We start from the raw sequence: 20,979 nt of genomic DNA, 5'->3' as shown, positions 1-20,979 counted from the left end.
TTGTAGTTGTAGTTGTTATTGTAATTGTAATTGGACTTATATTGGAGGTAGAAGAAGAGCTCAAGATACTGCTTATTATGTTGGTACATTACCCAACTACATTGTTTTGTAGTAGTATAAAGTTTTGGATTTTCATTTCATTTTCATTTTTTTCATTTATGACGCGACACTACTTATTTTTACCGATAAGATACGTACCAACTTAACGTAAAGAGTACAGTTTGCTATTTATAGATCCATCTGAAAATTGAAAATTGTACATTGTACATGTCTCATAACGGTTCAATTCATAAGAGGACTCAATCTTCTGAACCATACAGTTCAGTAGATTCAGAAATCTTTAATACTCATGCAGCATTTGATGAAGAAAATGATGGATTCTTACCTCATACTCATCAAGATATTAAGCATATACCGAGTCCTCAAATTGATGGAGGAGGAAGCAATTCTTCTTCTTTAAAACCAACATCTTTAAGAAAAATTGATAGACCAGCATTTTTTGTCCTTGTTATATTATATTTATTACAAGGTGTACCAGTTGGATTAGCATTTGGATCAATTCCATTTATATTAAAATCAAAATTATCTTATGCTCAAGTTGGAATATTTTCTTTAGCAGCTTATCCATATTCTTTAAAATTAATTTGGTCACCAATTGTTGATGCATTTTATTCACCAAAAATTGGTAGAAGAAGATCATGGATTATACCAATTCAAACAATTTCTGGTTTAACATTAATTTATTTAGGTAAAGGAATTGATTCATTATTATTAAATCCAAAAGATAATTTACCAACCATAACTTTTTGTTTCTTTCTTTTAGTATTCTTTTGTGCAACTCAAGATATAGCTGTTGATGGTTGGGCATTAACTTGTCTTTCTCCTGATAGTTTATCTTATGCTTCAACAGCTCAAACTATTGGAATAAATACCGGTTATTTTTCATCTTTTACTATATTTCTTGCATTAAGTTCACCTGATTTTGCTAATTCTTATTTAAGAGATATTCCTATAGATGAAGGATTATTTACTTTAGGTCAATATCTTAAATTTTGGGGGTTTATGTATTTATTAGTTACATGTTTACTTTATTTTATTCCGGAAGATCCTCCTCATTTAGCTAAAATTAATCAAACTAAATTAGCTAATGAAAAATTAAAGAATGATTCAATTTATAATAAGAAAGCCATTTATTCAGATTTACTTAATGTATACAATTCAATGTATAAAGTATTACAATTACCAAATGTTCAAACATTTGTTGTTATATTATTAATATCAAAATTAGGATTTCAAGTTAATGAAGCTGCAACAAATTTAAAATTATTAGAAAAGGGATTATCAAAAGAAGATTTATCTATTACAGTTTTAATTGATTTCCCATTTGAATTAATCTTTGGTTATTATGCTGGTTCATGGGCTTCAGGTAAAACTCCTTTAAAACCATGGTTATTTGGATTTATTGGTAGATTAATTGCAGCAGTATTTGCTCAATTTGTAGTCTATTTCTTTCCTCAAGATGGTAAAGTTTCGGGATTCTATTTTATTCTAATTATTTTACAACATTTATTAAGTTCATTCATGTCAACTATTCAATTCGTTTCCCTTTGTGCATTCCATACAAAAATTGCTGATCCTTCAATTGGTGGTACATATATGACAACTTTAAATACTTTATCTAATTATGGTGGAACTTGGCCTAGATTAATATTATTTTATCTTATTGATAAATTAACTATTGCCAAATGTGAAAATCCTTCCTTAGGAGATTTATATGATATTACTTCAGAAACAATTAAAGAACAATGTAAAGAATCAGGAGGTAAAGTAATAATCTTAAGAGATGGTTATTATTATACCAATGCTATGTGTGTTATTCTTGGGATATTTATATTCTTCTGGGTTAAAAGAAAAACTGCCCATCTACAGAGCTTACCCAATAGTGCTTGGAGGGTAAACAAATAGATTATATAAGATTATATATATGATATATATATATATATATATATATATATATTGTACTTAAATAAACATCTATAACTATGGCAGAAACTTTTAATAAATATATAATACTAAGAATGAGGAAAACTTGAACTACCAGTACCTCCATTAGTACTGAAAGAACCTTCAACGGGTCTATGGAAATCATCAGCTAAGAAATCTATTGGAGAAAATGGAACTTTGGAATCATGGGACATTTTCTTTGATACTGATGAAAAATTCCCAATGATTGAAGGTATTAAAGATGTAGGAAGTGGAGATGAGCCATGAATCATATTATTATTATTATTATGATGTTGAGATTGATCATAAGATCCTGAATGAGAAGAACGAGGAGATTTAATTACTTGCCAATATGGATTCTCATTCTTATATGATAATGATTTCGTAATGGCATTAATTGTTGATGAAAGGAGTCCACTTTGTTGATGACTATTCCCTTGATTAATAATGGATCGACTATGTGATGCCGATATATAATGAGCAGGTGGAGGAGTTCTCATGAGATAATCATATGAAGGTCCAGCAATACTTCCAGGTATAGCCCTATTCATTCCACCACCATTCAGAGAATTATCATATTGATGAAGATTATTAGGACTGAAAGCAGCTGTTTCATCAATAGATGGATAATTAGGTTCTGTAGTAGTATACCAATCCGGTTTTTGGAAATGTCCGGGTGAATCACTTCTATATTCAGAAACGGAATTCTTTCTTGGTTTACGTTTAGAGTTTCTCGGTCTACTTTGAGTTCTAGATCTATTCCGTGATTTATATCTTCCATGATGATGATGATTATGATTACTGCTATTGTTATTATTATTATGATGGCGGTGATGATGATGCTCAAACTCTTCATCTTGTTCATACAAAGATCCATAACCAAAATTCTCTCCATACAGACTTACCGAAGAATTTCTCGACAGTGATTGTTCGGCAAAGTACCAACATTGGAATAAAATTATACAATCAAAAATGACAGTTCCTGAACTGCCAACAATAAATGGGAGTTGATCAGTTAAGATTTTATTATATTGAGAATCATTAGGATCTGATTCATAATAACTTTGATGCATAGAAATTAAATATAAATCTGATACAATTGAAATTGTATAGAATAAATTACCTAACATAGCAAATAAAAATAAGTATGCTGATATACCCCTAGTAGATTTCAGATTATGATTTTTAAAGATTTGAGGAGCTCTTGATGAAAGATATAAAAATGAACATACCCATGCGGAGATTTGTCCAATATCTTCAGAAGAATATCTGAATTTTTGGATATGAATTGAACTTATTATGATTAAGATTTTCTTTAATTGATTAGAAAACTCTTTAGTGAAATTATGTAATGAATTGGAATTGGAAGTGGAAGTGGAAGTGGAAGTGGAATTAACAGCTTCTATAGGCAATCCATTAACTGGTTTAGTTAAACTTCCTACAAAGGAAGCACCTAAAATTCTTTGTATAAAACTACCTTTATTATGATTACCCACATTATAATGAGAATTAGTTATTTCCATAGGAGATCGAGTAATATCTTGTTCAAATCTATTTCTTCTAGTATGTACATGTTTTGAATTAGAATTACTTTTACGAGATCCAATAGGTCTTAACATATTTGGACTTTGTAATAAATTATGATGAATCTTTTGTTGAGGATATATCCTAGTATAATACCAATATTGTAAACTTAAAATACAATCTATAAAACAATAATAAGTGGCTAATAAAGTTTGGAATGGTAATGCTTTAGTTAAAATACATCCTATAAGATTAGTAGTATCTCCACCAATCCAACAACATAAAAATGCTAAAGATACTCCTGATACTGACTCATTAAGATGATTCTCGATGATTTGCGGCAATTGAGCAAATAACCAAACTGATAATGAAAGTATTCCTGACACTTGTGATACTGAACTAAGAATTCTCTCAGTTTGATTTAATGTTATATTGTTATTTAATGTCCCATTATTTATTAAAAATATTATCATATCTGAATTCCACCCCATCGTTGATGATGGTAATGGATTAGCGACATTATTAGTTAAGGGTATCATTATATGAATGGAAGTATAAAACTTTTATATATATATTTTTTTTATGATATATAGTCAAACATACCTCTCCGGATGTATGCCACGTTATATATATACAAGAAGGTGACTAACACAAGTTATTATTAGTGGGTAGTGAGTTTGGGCCCAGTTTGTAGTCAAGTACGATAAACTAACTTCTCTTCTCAACTGATAAAGATTTTTTCCTTCTTTTTGGTGTCGATTTCCTATTTGGGCAACGGCTGCTGATGGGTGTTGCAATTAATATTAAATGTTATATGTGTGTTATATGTGGTAGATATATTGTATGAGGAAGTTAAGTGTGTATTATGGAGAAATAAAATACAAGGTGGAGATTATTGAAATCAAAAGAAAATGGTTAATGATGTGTCATGGGAGGGTTTCCCCACCGTGTGTCATCGGAGACTTTGTGTAACCCACCACCACAGATCTGAATTATCAATGGACGAGAGTAGTACCTTCGGGATGAATTTCAATTACCATTGTTTCTTTGAACTAATCAGTCGGTAGTATATTTTACTGTGTTGGTCTTGACTTTTGTAGATACTAATTTAGTTCTTAGTTGTACGAATTATTCCGACAGATATCTCCCTTTATTAGGAGTTACTAAATATAGATCAGATATACTAATAAAATCAAAATCAAAATCACCTACAATATCAAAGAAACCAAAACAAATTAGAGAGGTTGTAGTTAAACCATCCAACATGAACATATTACTTAATGTCACTATTATATACTTGTAGACTCTCAGGGAAACATGGGCACTATCTCCGAAAGATCTGACTGAATTTTGCAGTCTAACCCAGCGAACAAAAGTTTATGAGCAGTCACGAGATAAAGTATAAATCCGAGTCCATTGCGTGAAGAGTTTTAAGTATTGGTGTACTTCAGTAGTTAGCACACAAATTAAACAATTACAGAGAGTGTATTCAGTACAGATCATTCTCCCATACATACTTCTTAGAGAATTCACACGCCTTATTATTACCCAAGTATTTATGATAATATAGCAGTTATAATATTGAATATCAATAAAACGCGTCTATGGCTCAGTCTTTGCTAGAGGTAGACAATAAGCAAGTGCGATATCTGCATCTCAAAACAGGTATACCAAGTCTAGATGAAGTGTTTATACATGCAAATTTGGGAATTAGAAATAGAATTCATGATTTCCAATCTACTGCTGGATCAACAGCTTCATATACTATCACTATATCATTAATTGTATCACATTTACAAACTTCTACTCAAAATAAAATCATTATAATTGATACCTTATCTAGGTTCCCATTTCGACTTCTAACAGATCATCCTCATTATGATTCAACATGGATTGAAAATAATCAAATAATAGGTTATACATGTGATACATTTGCAAAATTATTATCTATGTTCACTATCGGAAAATTACAATCACAAGTAGTAAATAATTCAACTTTAATAATAATTAATGATTTTCATGAAACTGTGGATTTATATAAATATGAATTGTCATCTATTTATGAAGAGTATCTTTTAAAGAATCATATTGAAATTTATGAAACTATTGTCAGTAATAAAGAACAGGTTCAATTATCTGGTACCAAATCACCACTACCAGAAATACCCTACCATTCAGATTTATTGACTACAAATATTATTACTAAATTTGAATCTCATTTATTTGGATTATTAAATTCCATATCATCATTTTGCTTTCGATTTGGACTGTTATGTATTTTATTGGGACATTTAGATTCAAAATATGAGAATTATAGACCAAACATTGTCACTTCAACCCAATCATTCAATAGCTCTCAATCTATACCGTCTAGTATTCCATTAACAAATAGTAATGAAGGGTCGAATTTTGATCGATCGTTTACTAAGAGTCTTAGTAGTGGAGGAGATCGTGGTAGAATTATACTTTCTCCATTTATGAGTACTGTACAAACAGTAAGTAATGGACGAAATCAAAAATCTTTTGATGCATTTATAAGTATGCGACTAATTTTTTATAAAGACTGGTATCATAAATCAGAAGAGTTTATTAAGAATTGTCCCAACCTTAATGATGCTTCCCAAATTACTCTTCAAAAGGCTCAAGTACGATTCATTCATGCTGTGAAAATAATTTATTTGAATTCATTAGAGAAAAATTCACCTACAATATATTTTGATTATGATAGTATATATTATCATTTGGATGATGATTATTATGAAGATAATTTTGGTGTAAACTTTACATTATTGGATCTTTCTGAACATACAGGTAATATTTGGAGAGCTAAAAATGTAGAAGATCAAGAAAAATTTGCATCTCGGGAATCTTCTAGATTGAATTCGGATATTTCAAGAACTCCTAGTACTCCTATTCCTATTCCAGTGAATCAAACAATTCCATCATCTCCAGAAATTCTAGATAATCATCTGATTCAAGAAACTGAGACAGAACTTATTAATTCTTATGCTTCAAATAGGATAAATGTAATTTCAGAAAATATCACCCATGATGATGAACTGATTGTTGAAGAATCAGAAGATGAGCTTATGGGATCAGTATTACTTACGGCTACTACTCATTAAATGACACCATATATAAATGACTATTTCGCAGCCTAAACCGAAATGCAAAAATATCCGGCATACAAGTCCCCCAAAAAAATTGCGGGCTCATCTCTAGCATTTTTTTCACTTAGACTATAAAGATATAGAATAGTAGTTTAATTAGGATAAATATTATTTAAACAATCTTGTATATACAACCGTAGTAGGAAGTTAAGATGGCTACCGTTATACCGCCTCCATCCAAGAAGCAAAAGAAAGAAGCACAACAAATTAGAGAAGTTGATCTTGTTCCCAAAGATTTACCAAATGTGCTTATTAAATTTCAAGCATCTGATTCTGGAGAAACAATAGGTGGATCAATTAGAGTACCAGGTGGAATTACTGAAAAACAATTAGAAGAACTTTTAAATCAATTACAAGGTGAAACAGATGAACCTGTTCCATATACTTTTTCCTTATTAAATAAGTCCAATGAAAATGATAAACAAGAGCAATTAATTGATATTAAAGATAATTTATATTCATCAGTATTAAAACCAGGAATAAAAACAACTGAAGATTTCTTAACATTAGTATATACTCCTAGAGCTGTATTTAAAGTAAGAGCTATAACGAGATCTAATGCAGCAATTGCAGGTCATGGATCAACTATTTTATGTTGTCAATTTGCTCCAAATGATTCTGGTAGAATGTGTTCTGGAGCAGGAGATTCAACTGCAAGAATATGGGATTGTAATACTCAAACTCCTTTACATACTTTATCAGGTCATTCAAATTGGGTATTATGTGTTTCATATTCACCTTGTGGTACTATGATTGCCACTGGATCTATGGATAATACTATAAGATTATGGGATGCTGATACTGGTAAGCCATTAGGAAATCCATTAATTGGACATTCTAAATGGATATCTTCATTAACATGGGAACCATTACATTTAACTAAATCTGGTCAAACTCCAAGATTAGCTTCTGGATCAAAGGATGGTACTGTTAAAGTATGGGATACAACTAATAGAGTATGTTCATTTACTATGAGTGGTCATACTAATTCTGTATCTTGTGTTAAATGGTCAGGATCAAATATAATATATAGTGCATCTCATGATAAAACCATTAAAGCTTGGGATATAAGTGCTAATGGTAAATGTATTCAAACATTAAAGAGTCATGCTCATTGGGTTAATCATTTAGCTTTATCTACTGATTATACCATAAGAAAAGGTGGATATGATCATACTTCTACCAGGGCATCAAGTAAAAAGCAAAATATGGATGAATTAAGAGAAAAGGCCAAACAACAATATGAAAAAGTTGCCAAATTAAATGGAGTAATTAGTGAAAGATTAGTTACTGCCAGTGATGATTTTACCATGTATTTCTGGGAACCATTAAAGACTTCAAAACCAATTACTCGTATGACAGGACATCAAAAATTAGTTAATCATGTGTCATTTTCACCAAATGGACGTTATGTTACATCTAGTTCATTTGATAATTCTATTAAATTATGGGATGGTATAAAGGGTACATTTATTGGTACTTTTAGAGGACATGTTGCACCAGTTTATCAAACATCTTGGTCAGCAGATGAACGACTCCTTGTTAGTTGTTCAAAAGATACTACATTGAAAGTTTGGGATGTTAGAACTAGAAAATTAAATGTTGACTTACCAGGACATGCTGATGAAGTATTTGCTGTTGATTGGAGTTTGGATGGGAAAAGAGTTGCTAGTGGAGGTAAAGATAAGATGATAAGATTATGGTCCCATTAGAAACTGTAGCCTAGAGTTAAAGTAAATATATATGTCATAGATAGAATTAAACATGTATAACAGAACAGTCCAAAAAGTAATTATCATTGAATTTCAATAAACTTCAATGACCTCTAATAAATTTCAGGGCCCCAATTTGAATTTCATTTAAAATCAATAAACTTCACTGAATCAATCACAATTACTTTTGAACATATGGAGCCTCACTAATTATTGCCTCATTATCCTTAACCATAACATAAATCTGATATGGCTGGCTCATTATTAAAAAATTGATTTACTCCTAAATTTGGTGCGCACACACTCGTGACCTCAGTATAACGTTTCGGTTCGATAGGAGAAAATTGGAAATTGTCGGGAAGGCAGTGTAAATATATTCAAAGTATTAGTAGCGATTTGTAATTGCGCAGGGTTAAGTACTGGAAACTTTCCAGTTAAATTATCATAGAATTAAAATTATCGATATAGTAAAATAAAATGGCTGTTGTTAAACGTGGAGGCCGTACAAAGGCTAAACAACAACAACAAGCCCCTACAAAATCAGGTATCAAAAAGGCCGAATTTGATCTTCATAAAAAGAAAGAAGTTGGGGTATCTGATTTAACATTATTATCAAAAATTACTGATGATGAAATTAATAATAATCTTCAAAAGAGATTTATGAATGATACAATTTATACTTATATTGGACATGTATTAATTTCGGTTAATCCATTTCAAGATTTAGGGATTTATACAATGGAAACTTTAAATACTTATCGAGGTAGAAATAGATTAGAAGTTCCACCTCATGTATTTGCTATAGCAGAAGCTATGTATTATCATTTAAAATCTTATGGAGAAAATCAATGTGTAATTATTTCTGGTGAATCAGGAGCTGGTAAAACTGAAGCTGCTAAACAAATTATGCAATATATTGCAAATGTTTCAGTTGATAGTTCAAATGCTGATATTTCAAAAATTAAAGATATGGTTTTAGCAACAAATCCATTATTAGAATCTTTTGGATGTGCAAAAACTTTAAGAAATAATAATTCTTCAAGACATGGGAAATATCTTGAAATATTCTTTAGTGAAGGAAGTTATCAACCAATTTCAGCTCATATAACTAATTATTTACTAGAAAAGCAAAGAGTAGTATCACAAATTACTAATGAACGTAATTTCCATATTTTTTATCAATTTACAAAAGCTTGTCCACCTCAATATAAACAATCATTTGGAATTCAAGGTCCAGAAACTTATATTTATACTTCGGCTGCTAAATGTATTAATGTTGATGGAATTGATGATTCAAAAGATTTTAATGATACAATTAATGCCATGAAAATTATTGGATTAACTCAACAAGAACAAGATAATATATTTAGAATGTTAGCTCTGATATTATGGATTGGAAATATATCATTTGTTGAAGATGAAAGTGGTAATGCAGCTATAAGAGATGAAACAGTTACTCAATTTGTGGCTTACTTATTAGATGTAAATTCTGAAATTTTAAAGAAATCAATAATTGAAAGAACTATGCAAACTTCTCATGGTATGAAAAGAGGTTCAACTTATCATGTTCCATTAAATATTGTTCAAGCAACATCAGTTAGAGATGCATTAGCAAAAGGAATTTATAATAATTTATTTGAATGGATCGTTGAAAGAGTTAATGTATCACTTAAAGGATCTCAAGCATCAAATAAATCCATTGGTATATTAGATATTTATGGATTTGAAATTTTTGATCATAATTCTTTTGAACAAATTTGTATTAATTATGTTAATGAAAAATTACAACAAATCTTTATTCAATTAACTTTAAAGGCTGAACAAGATGAATATGTTCAAGAACAAATTAAATGGACTCCAATTGATTATTTTAATAATAAAGTTGTTTGTGATTTAATTGAAGCTACAAGACCTCAACCAGGATTATTTGCAGCATTAAATGATTCAATTAAAACTGCTCATGCTGATTCTGATGCAGCTGATCAAGTATTTGCTCAAAGATTAAGTATGGTAGGAGCAAGTAATCGTCATTTTGAAGATCGTCGAGGTAAATTTATTATTAAACATTATGCTGGAGATGTAACTTATGATGTGGCTGGGATGACTGATAAAAATAAAGATGCTTTATTAAAAGATTTATTAGAATTATTATCTACTTCAAAAAATAATTTTGTTAATCAAATTTTATTTCCTCCTGAATTACTTGTGGCAGCTTCTGATTCTAAAAAGATGCAAACAGCTTCTGATAAAATTAAAACTAGTGCTAATTTACTTGTAGATACTTTATCAAAATGTCAACCTTCATATATTAGAACCATTAAACCTAATCAAACTAAACGTCCAAAAGATTATGATAATCAACAAGTTTTACATCAAATTAAATATTTAGGTTTAAAAGAAAATGTTCGAATTAGAAGAGCAGGTTTTGCTTATCGTACAACATTTGATAAATTTGTGCAAAGATTTTATTTATTATCTCCTGTAACAGGTTATGCTGGAGATTATATTTGGCATGGAGATGATATTTCTGCTGTTAAAGAAATTTTAAGAGCTTGTCATATTCCAAATACTGAATATCAATTAGGTACTACTAAAGTATTTATTAAAACTCCAGAAACTTTATTTGGTTTAGAAGATTTACGAGATAAATATTGGCATAATATGGCTGCCAGAATTCAAAGAGCTTGGAGAAGATATTTAAAGAGAAAGGAAGATGCGGCTAAAATAATGCAAAGAGCTTGGAGATTAAAGAAACATGGTAATCAATTTGAAATCTTACGAGATTATGGTAATGGATTATTAAAGGGGCAAAAGGAAAGAAGAAGAATGTCAATGTTAGGATCTCGAGCATTTTTAGGAGATTATTTAGGTTGTAATGATACTTCTGGTCAAGGAAAATTTATTATTAATCAAACGGGTATTAATGAAAAAGTGGTATTTTCAAGTCGAGGAGAAATTCTTCAAGCTAAATTTGGTAGATCATCAAAGAGATTACCAAGAATTTTTATTTTAACTAAAAGTACGTTTTATGTTATTGCTGAAACATTAATTGAAAGGAAACTTCAACTTCAAAAGGAACATTCAACTTCAGTAAGTTCAATTAATTATGTTGGATTATCTTCATATGCTGATAATTGGGTAGCAATTTCTTTACATTCTCCCACTCCAACTAATCCTGATCTTTTTATTAATTTAGATTTTAAAACAGAACTAGTTACTCATTTGAAAAAGATTAATCCTGGTTTAACTATTAATATTGGACCAACCATTCAATATCAAAAGAAAGCTGGTAAGTTTCATGCTGTTAAGTTTGTTTCAAGTAATACTAATGAAATTCCTATTAATGGCGATGTATATAAATCTGGTACAGTAACTGTTAAACCAGGTTTACCAGCTAATAGTGTTAATCCAAAAAGACCAAGAGGTCCAGCTGGAAAGGTTGATTATTCTAAATATTATAATCGTGGAAGTGCTAGAAAGAATGTTGGTAGTTATGTTCCGGCAGTTCAAGCTCAAGCACAAAATCGTTCATATCCAAATCCTGTTCAACAGACTTATCAGCAGCCAGCACCTCAAGTAACTCAACCAGTGGTACAACCAGTCGCTCAACAACCAGTTCAAAGAAAAGTTCCACCTCCAGCTCCAGGAATTGCACAAGCTCAACCTCAAGCACAAACATCTAAACCATCAGCACCTTCAAGACCAGTAAAGAAATCAGCTCCATCTCCACCAGTAAGAAAAACTGCTCCACCACCTCCTCCTCCACCTCCAGCTCTTTCTGCTCCTCCTAAACCAAAATTCCCTACTTATAAAGCCATGTATGATTATGATGGATCAGTGGCTGGTACATTTGCTCTTGTTAAAGATATAGTATATTATGTAGCCAATGTTAATGGTAAATGGGGTCTTGTAAAGCCCTTAGATGAACTGACTGAAGGTTGGTCACCTATTGATTATTTACAAGAATGTGAACCACCTGCTAGTTTATTTGGTTCTGGCTCTCAAATTCCTACTCCTCCACCAGCTCCACCAGCTCCAGTTGCTAAACAGGCAGTAGCTTCATCGGTTGCTACCACTACAACTGCAGCTGTTCAAAATGGGAACTTAAGTAATGGATTGGCAGATGCCTTAAAGGCCAAGAAACAAGAGGAAACTACTTTGGCAGGTTCATTAGCAGATGCTTTAAAGAAGAGACAAGGAGCTACACGAGATGATAGTGATGAAGAGGAAGAAGATGATGATGATTGGTGATGGTGACTATATAGACAGTATGGATTAGTAATACTAAATGTATGATACAATTATGTGTGTGAATTTGTAGTATTATGAATAGAATGTATATTGAGTATGTTATTCTAGAAATACTATAGTAGGATATAGTATACAAATTATGTATATGTATAAATATTATGTATACAATTCTACACTACTCTACTATACTATACTATACTACACTATACTCTACTACACTATTCTCTACACTACTCTACTACACTCTACCATACTATACTACACTCTACTATACTACACCATTCTTACTATATTCTACTATATTAAATTTTATATTATACTATACAAAAGAAATAATGCTATTTGTCTCGAACCACATTTCCTAAACCTTATCAGAGAGAAATAATAACTCGTTTGGGTTGCTAGACATATACTGTTAGTATCACCTAATGTTAGTATTATCCTATAAATATCCAGCTAGTAACTGTCTCTATTTATCATAGTAACATAGTGTTATCAGTGATCAACAGTCCTCATCTCGCCGCTTATGACAGACAAGATTATGGGCTGGAAGATTGTATCCACTAGAGAACAATTACTTATTAGTACTTTTTATAGATCTTCAAATTCACAAATTACAGGTCCATCCATTTGACGTCGGCTGGATAACAACAAGCACAAGGTTTTAATCCAAGCGGAAAGCTACCCAATCAAGTTGGTATCGGGTTGTAGCAATATAACAATATCACAATGGACTTTTTATTCCATTTTTCTCAAATCTTATGCTGGAACCACTCTACTCGTATCGATTGAATCACGTGACCCACATAATGAAAATTACCACTAATATCTACCCCATTCCATCATTAACTAACATAAATTATTCACTAATTCCTAACTAATTACTATTAGAATTGATTGACAAGTAGCCGACACTAACCATCTACTATCCACTACCACAATGTCGAAATCCCGAAGTAGAAATAGTTTATTATCATCGCACAATCGATCTACATTTGGAACTTCAAGTAAAGATGAACTACTAGCCCGAAAGTTTCTGATGGATAAGCCTGATGCTGCATTATATCCATTAAATGATATTGAAATCGGTGAAACTACAACCACAAGTACAAATCCAAACTCAAGTACAAATCCCAATCCAAATCCCAATCCAAATACTCATACACATACAACATATCCTGATTTTAAACCATGGACAGATCATACCAATTTAGGAGAAGAACTTCGACAACAAGAAACTCAAAAAGTTAATAATGCATCATATTTAAATAAAGGATATTTTGAAATCCCCATGGTATCTAATGAATATTATTCTGCCCGAAATTTAATTCAAGCAACAATCTTTTCATCAACTGAAAATTGTAATGAAGTATTAAAAGAATTATCTCAACATTTAGCTAATGCTTATAAATCTAGAAATGAAATAATTAATAAAATTAAATATAATTCAAATAAATTTAAGATCCCTCCTCGAGTTACATTAACAGTATCAAAGAAAGAATCTTGGTTAAGAGATCTTGCCAAACCTGAAATTCCATTTCTGAAAATCGGAGAAAAGATTCCTCATGGAATTCGAAATAAAGTCCTTGTGGATTCGGTTTGTAGTAAGAATGTTCCTATAAATCGAGCTATTTGGTTTACCAAATGTGTTCTTTATGGAGAATTAGTAGCATTAAAGAGGAAACATCAAGCAAGATTATCAATAAATAGTCCTGCTCCTCATAACAATAATAATAATAATCAAGACTCTGCAAGTTTAGATAAATTTGAAGATTTATGGTTTCAAGAATGGACTCAACAAGTTAGTGACTATATCTATCGATTTTCTAAAGAAATATCCAATTTTACAAATTCAGATCGGAAAATTAATTATATGAATAAATTAAGTTATTTACTTAATTATACTGAATGTTTATATATTGAAGGGTTATTAGATAAGAATCTTTTCTTATCATTAATTATCAAATTCTTAAAGGAAGGTTTACCCCTTGAACAAAAACATATATCTGAATTATTAGCCGTATCAATAATTGATGGTGATGATATATTTACTGAAAGTTGGATTGATGAAATTGATTTAAATTTTGGTCAAAGATTAGTTAGTTTAACCTTAATTAAAATCTTTTGGAATGATATTTTAAAGCTTGATTATTTATGTAAAGAATTAAGTGAATCATTATTATTAAATTATTTCTTTATTGATACAATATCATTAAGACAATCTCAATCAAATTCTTCAAATCTTCCTAAATCTTCCTTACCTCCATCATTAAAACAAAATTTAATAACTATGATTGCTGATACAGTTAATTATTTATTTCGATATAATACTAATATGTTTATTATACCTAATTATTGGATATTAGTTAATGGAATCTTAGTTAAAATATTACTTGAAAATAGTCTGAATTCTATGGAAGAAGATGAAGAAGTTCTGAAACAACTTGAATTAGTTAAATTTCGAAATGAAAGTTTAATATTAAATATGAAGAATCTTCTGCCATCTCCTACAACAACAATAAATTTTGGTAATGAAAGAAGAAGTTCATTTCTTGGATCTCAAAGTTTAAGTTTAGTATCTCCTCTTCCTCCTGGAGGAATACTTTCAAATGATGAACTGATATTTATTAATAGAAATCCTGATGATGTATTTCAAATCATTTTTCAATTAGATTTATTAAAATTAAATAATAATTTCGCTAGTTTAATACGTCCACGTCCACCATCAGGATCTATATCATCTAAGATTACCACCAATTGGAAATTAAATTTAAAAGTAGTCATTTATTGGTGTATAACCAAATATCGAAGTGAACGAGAATCTAATGAAAGTATATTAATTATTTGTAATTTTATTAAGAGGAAAGTATTTGGACCATTAAATCCTAAAACTCTGGGGAATCCAAAGGCTGAATTTGAGAATGAATTACTTGAAATTATTTATAATATTGCTGAAAATCATTCATTAAAGATTGATAAGTATAAATTATATGTACTTATAAATGAATTATGTCAATTAAAAGTTATATCAATTGGATCTTATTTAAGAAAATTCATTGCTTCAGGGATATTTTATTTATCTCCTGGAGGTGGAGGTACTGATGAGAATATTATGTCGGATGAATATAATCCCCTTGTAGAAACTCATTTATCAATTCTACAAAATTTACCAGTCATTAATAATCGACAATTCGATAGTATACTAAAGAAATTATCGTCGGGATCAGATTTAAAGGAGAAATTCGATCATGGAACCAATATCTTTAAATCAGATATACTTGATAAATTAATTAATAATGATACTTATTCAAATGATTTTCAGACCAGTATTAATTATGTATGTGATTTAAATATTGGAATTAAATTTCTTCTAATTAATTGGTTAACTAATGAATTGAAAATTACTATTGCTAAATCTCCTAAATTAATTCATATTAATCCAGATTTATTAGCTAATTTATATCATATTTATGCTACTTGTGATAATTTAACAGTATTCTTTAAAATTGTTATAAAATTCCTTTTAAGAAATGAAGGAGGAATTATAATTTTATATCTTGATTCACTTTATTTAATTGCCAAATTACTTATAAGACACTTTAAATTACTTAAATTTGTGGCAGGTAATACTCATACTGGATCAGATTCTACTTGTTATGAATTATTTAAATTAATTATTCAAACTTATAAAGATTTTCAAAGTCGAGAATTTGATTATTTCCGATTTGATCAAGTATGGATGTTTGTAGATTCAGTATTTGATAAGAATTTTCAAAAGGATGAACCTCAAATAGCTCCTAATAAAAAGGTATTTACCAATATATTTGGTAAAGAACTGATTGATTCTCCCATGAGAATTAATACTACAGATATTGATAATGATAGAGGAGGTTTAGAAAAATATACTCCGACTGATTTTAGACAAGATTTGGATTCATTACTTCAATATAAATTTCAACCAATGACAATTTCTGAAGTTAAAGATTTAGTGATTAATTTGAAATTAAGTGTGGATTTAACTAATCCATTATCATTGAAAAGAACAGCCTTAAATTTAATAGAGAATTTATGGAATTCAAGTAATACTAAATCTGATGATGTTGAATCAGTTAAATTATTTATTAATATTAGAAATAGTCTTGGAATTGATTCATTAACTAAATTTAATCAAGAATTTACCGTATATATTGCCAATTTACCGGTTGAAAATGATATTAAATTAGTAGGGCATTTTTATAAAAAGTTAATTATTTATGAAATTATAAGAATGAGTGATTTAATGACAGTATTAAATAGTGTGGTAGATAAGGGAAGCTTTGATAAAATCGCAGCTATTATCCTTGATGTTTTATTAGGTAATCCATTAATTGAAACTCAAGAATTTACTAAGAGTCAAGCTTTACTACTTAAAGTAATTAGACGAGGTTATAAAGATCGATCAGGAAGTTCATTCCATCATTTTACTCTTAAAAGTCTTATAGCTTTAGAGTCTCCAATTCAAGAATCGGTACAAGTATTAAATTTACAGATTGAAGTAATGAAATATTTTAATCAATTAATTGTTACAGCTACAAAATTAACTTTAGATGAATTTATTTCAAAGATTTCATTTCAAGATGCAATTTATTTACTTAATACTTCATTAGGTAAATCATCATCTAATGAATTTGTTAAAGAATTAAAGGATTTTTCAAATGTATCCCATGAAATTGATGAATTTAATTTACCCATGTATCAATTATTATTACGAGTTATTTGTCAAAATGAACTTGGACAAGTTCCAAAAGCTGAACAAAAGGAATTATTAAGTTTCTTAGTTGAAACATTTATTCAAAATCTTGATTTTACATTTTCTTCATATAATTCATATATTGGAGAATTATTAAATTTTATTGAATGGGATGATAAAGTTTGTATATTAGAAATTTTAGAATCAATGTTTTTAAAGGGGACAACTATATATGATGTTAAACAAGCTATTTCTAAAAATAAAGCTATTGATTTAACTAATATATTAGGTACTATTAATTTATTACCAGTATTTAATGATTTCTTTAAAAAATTCTCCACTTCTTCATCAAATACAGTTGAATCATCACCAGTATTCTTTGAAAATTTATCTAATTTTTTAATTAATTTATTAGATTTAGTTAATGAAGAATTGGTTTTTATATTTAAAGATGATATAAGTGATGCAATTTCTATATTTCTTAGAATATTAATTATTCATAAAGTTACTTTAACAACTGCTATAATTGTTTATGATGGTGAACAATTTTTATTTATTAAGAATTTAATTGCATTATTGAATAGTCAATTCTTATCTCAAGTTAATGAAAAATTAATGATCCTTCTTTATGATTTATTATTATTAATGAAATTATCTATAACTCAAGAAATTAATCTGTTGGGTAATACTGATTTACCAGAACCAACATCTCCAGGATTTATTGGTGGTATGATGGGTCAAGGTAGTCCAACATCTGAAGAACAAATGAAATTATTAGGTGAATCAGAATCAGGTAATACTGGAGGTAATTCAGGAGGAGAATCAGGGAATTTTAATTCATCTTCAATGTCAAATCTTAATCAAGTGACTTCATTATTTAATTTACCTGAACCTAATGCAAATAATCCTTTACAATCATATATTGATGCTAAGAAAATTGATAGTGCATTAACTCTTGATGTGGATGAATTAGAAACAAGTGGAGATTTCCATAGTTTTAATAATAGTGGACTTGTCTTAGTATCTTCAAGAAATGATTCGGTAAGTTTATCGAATATTTTAGGGTCAACTCCAACGGCTGCAAAATCTATCACTAAGCTCGAATTTAAACTTCGCAGCTTTGAAATTCTTGAGGATACCTCGAACTCTTTAAATGATGCGTGTATTAACTTACAGTTGTTTGATGCATATACGACGAGAGAGAATCCTCCTTAATATATAGATATATATATATATATATACATATGCTTATACTTTACTTATACTTTACTTATACTTTACTTACTACTGGTGAATGAGCGTGCCCGTCCCGCACCCTGGTGGATGCGGCTGGTAATTTTTCGCGCGCATGAATAGCGTTGATAAATTTCACTATTGTCTCGGCTCGGTAATTTCATTCTACTCTAATGGTCTCAGTGTAGTTATAATGGCTCTGCAGGATGATATGTACGCTAACACTGTACTCAGTGACGTGTCTGATATAGAGGATGACACAGTGATTGAGAATGGTGAGGGTGGTGGAGCTACTGGTGGGATGGGAGGATTCTATGCTATAAATAGTAACACTAACAGTACCAGTAGAAGTACTACTAATGGTAATGGTATACCGACATTAATGCCCGAAGCCAGAGCTCCAGCAACAGATCTAAGGAATTTAGCCAGTGCTAATTTCTCATCCGATTCTCTATCTGGATCTCAACCTCAAACTATAAGTTATATTGCTATGTCACCTATCATTTCTGCTAATAATCCATTAAGTCCAGTTAATTTAACTACTAATTATCATTTACGAAAATATTCAAATTCTTCAATTAATGGTTCACCTATATCACAACCAGTCCATTTACGAAATGGTTCTAGTACAAATTCAAGACCTAGACCAAAATCTGCCATGTTTGGATTTGATTCAAATCATTATACAATAGCTGAAAATGAATTAGCAATTTCAACTCCATCAATAAATGTTCCAGGTTCAAGAAATTCATTATATTCTAGTAATAGTCAACCATTTTCAAAATCTCCATCAAGACTGTCTTCGCCAACTAGAAATTCTAGACAAATGAGAAGTAAATCTCCTGTAAGACGTTCAAATTCTCCTAATAAATCTTATCAACCATTTAATTTTAAATCTCAAGATATGTTTTTAAATCCTAATGGTTCAGCTCATTCTGTTCTGTCAAAACCAGCTCAAAGAAAGGGTCATAGATATAAAACATCTTCAGTTTCAATGAATTTATTTCAAGAACCTCCTCCAGCTTCATCTAATGAACAATTAACAATTCCTGATCTGTATCCTATCCCAAATTTTAAAGAATCAATAGCATCAATAAAATCTAATCAAAAATTAAGATTATTCTGGTCAGCCTTTCATTTTCTTTCATCATTAATAGTATTTATCATAGGATTTAAATTTAAAATTTCACCATTATCAACTCTTGCTCATTTAGTATTTTATGATGCACTTGGATCATTGGTTATTGTATTTGTTGATATAATGTCTAATTTTGAAGTTTGGAATAATTCTTCAATGACTTATCCTTTTGGATTAGGTAGAATAGAAGTTTTAGCTGGATTTGCTTTAAGTTCTTCATTAATTATGGTAGGATTTGATCTTCTTAGTCATTTTGTTGAAGAATTTATAGTATTATGGGTGGTTGATAATGAAGGAGAAGCTATAGAACAACATCTGTCACATCATATTCATGCAGAACATGGAAATAATGGAAATAATGATATTAATTGGTTAATATATAATGGAATTCTTATATCAATAATAATTATTACCCTTATAAGTTCTAATTATATTTTAGCATTAGATAAAATTAATGAAATGATATCATCATCTGATGATTCTAAACAAAATAATAATGTGGAAGAAATTGAAATAAAAGATAATAAATTTACTACAAGTTCAAAATTACATAAATTCTTAAAGATATGGACAAAGAATCCTACCCATTTTTTAACTTTAGCTTATTCTATTTATTTAATTACAATTCCTTTACTTCCTGGAACATTTTTTGAAGATATAACCATTGATATGAATGAAGCAGCCACATTATTAGTGGCATTAATGTTATGTTTTACTGGATGGAAATTAGTTAAATCATTAGGAGGTATTTTATTATGTTCATATCCTTATTCAGATTATGATTATCATATACTTAAATCAGTTATAACTGATCGACTTTTAAATTCAGATTCATTTAAGAGTTCTTACAGTATAGATACATTATTTATAACTAAATTTAATTATGAATTATTTGTGGTGGGTTTAAAATTAACTATGAAAGGAGCAGATATTGATGAAGAATCTAAAATTCGATTTGAAGCCAATAAAATAATACGACAAGAGATCAGTCATATTGATTTCAGTATTCCTACTAATGGGATAGAAATAACAGTCGATATAAATAGGTAAATAGCCAATCAAATGGAGTACATATTTATTAATATAAAGTAAAAGTAATATTAGTATTGGTATTAGTTAAGTGGTGGCTGTCTTTCCTAATTAGGTAATTGAAAATGAGTCAACCGCGATGTGAAATCTTTTGAATGAAAAAAAAAAAATGGCTATATAGAGTCGAAT

General features: G+C 29.6%; 6 protein-coding genes across 6 annotated transcripts; 5 read left to right on the top strand and 1 right to left on the bottom strand. All coding sequences in view use genetic code 12, as the record gives it.

Annotated features, from left to right (window-relative positions):
* Positions 1–172: 172 nt before the first annotated feature.
* On the top strand, positions 173–2,011 carry RJT21DRAFT_121741 (uncharacterized protein). Its single transcript, XM_064882197.1, has one exon. The coding sequence runs from the start codon at positions 268–270 to the stop codon at positions 1,963–1,965; it is 1,698 nt and encodes a 565-aa protein (XP_064737274.1). The 5' UTR covers positions 173–267; the 3' UTR covers positions 1,966–2,011.
* Positions 2,012–2,018: 7 nt separating this feature from the next.
* On the bottom strand, positions 2,019–4,253 carry RJT21DRAFT_46539 (uncharacterized protein). Its single transcript, XM_064884688.1, has one exon. It carries the CDS (start codon positions 4,065–4,067, stop codon positions 2,073–2,075), a length of 1,995 nt encoding a protein of 664 aa, XP_064737273.1. The 5' UTR covers positions 4,068–4,253; the 3' UTR covers positions 2,019–2,072.
* A 478-nt stretch (positions 4,254–4,731) lies between these two features.
* On the top strand, positions 4,732–6,803 carry RJT21DRAFT_121739 (uncharacterized protein). Its single transcript, XM_064882196.1, has one exon. It carries the CDS (start codon positions 5,133–5,135, stop codon positions 6,651–6,653), a length of 1,521 nt encoding a protein of 506 aa, XP_064737272.1. The 5' UTR covers positions 4,732–5,132; the 3' UTR covers positions 6,654–6,803.
* On the top strand, positions 6,804–8,693 carry RJT21DRAFT_121738 (uncharacterized protein). The gene has a single exon (XM_064882195.1). The coding sequence runs from the start codon at positions 6,851–6,853 to the stop codon at positions 8,408–8,410; it is 1,560 nt and encodes a 519-aa protein (XP_064737271.1). The 5' UTR covers positions 6,804–6,850; the 3' UTR covers positions 8,411–8,693.
* A 105-nt stretch (positions 8,694–8,798) lies between these two features.
* Positions 8,799–12,714, top strand: MYO5 (myosin 5). Its single transcript, XM_064882194.1, has one exon. The coding sequence runs from the start codon at positions 8,888–8,890 to the stop codon at positions 12,659–12,661; it is 3,774 nt and encodes a 1,257-aa protein (XP_064737270.1). The 5' UTR covers positions 8,799–8,887; the 3' UTR covers positions 12,662–12,714.
* Positions 12,715–13,367: 653 nt separating this feature from the next.
* RJT21DRAFT_127670 (mediator of RNA polymerase II transcription subunit 12) lies at positions 13,368–20,839 on the top strand. Its single transcript, XM_064882896.1, has 2 exons — positions 13,368–18,550; positions 18,858–20,839. The coding sequence occupies exons 1-2, from the start codon at positions 13,602–13,604 to the stop codon at positions 20,809–20,811; spliced, it is 6,903 nt and encodes a 2,300-aa protein (XP_064737269.1). The 5' UTR covers positions 13,368–13,601; the 3' UTR covers positions 20,812–20,839.
* Positions 20,840–20,979: the final 140 nt, after the last annotated feature.

Source organism: Scheffersomyces amazonensis (genome assembly GCF_036850825.1).
Source record: "Scheffersomyces amazonensis strain UFMG-HMD-26.3 chromosome Unknown RJT21scaffold_5, whole genome shotgun sequence".
Classification (NCBI taxonomy): domain Eukaryota; kingdom Fungi; phylum Ascomycota; class Pichiomycetes; order Serinales; family Debaryomycetaceae; genus Scheffersomyces; species Scheffersomyces amazonensis.
Note: the sequence above shows the minus strand (reverse complement) of the source record. Positions and strands in the feature narration are given on the sequence as shown.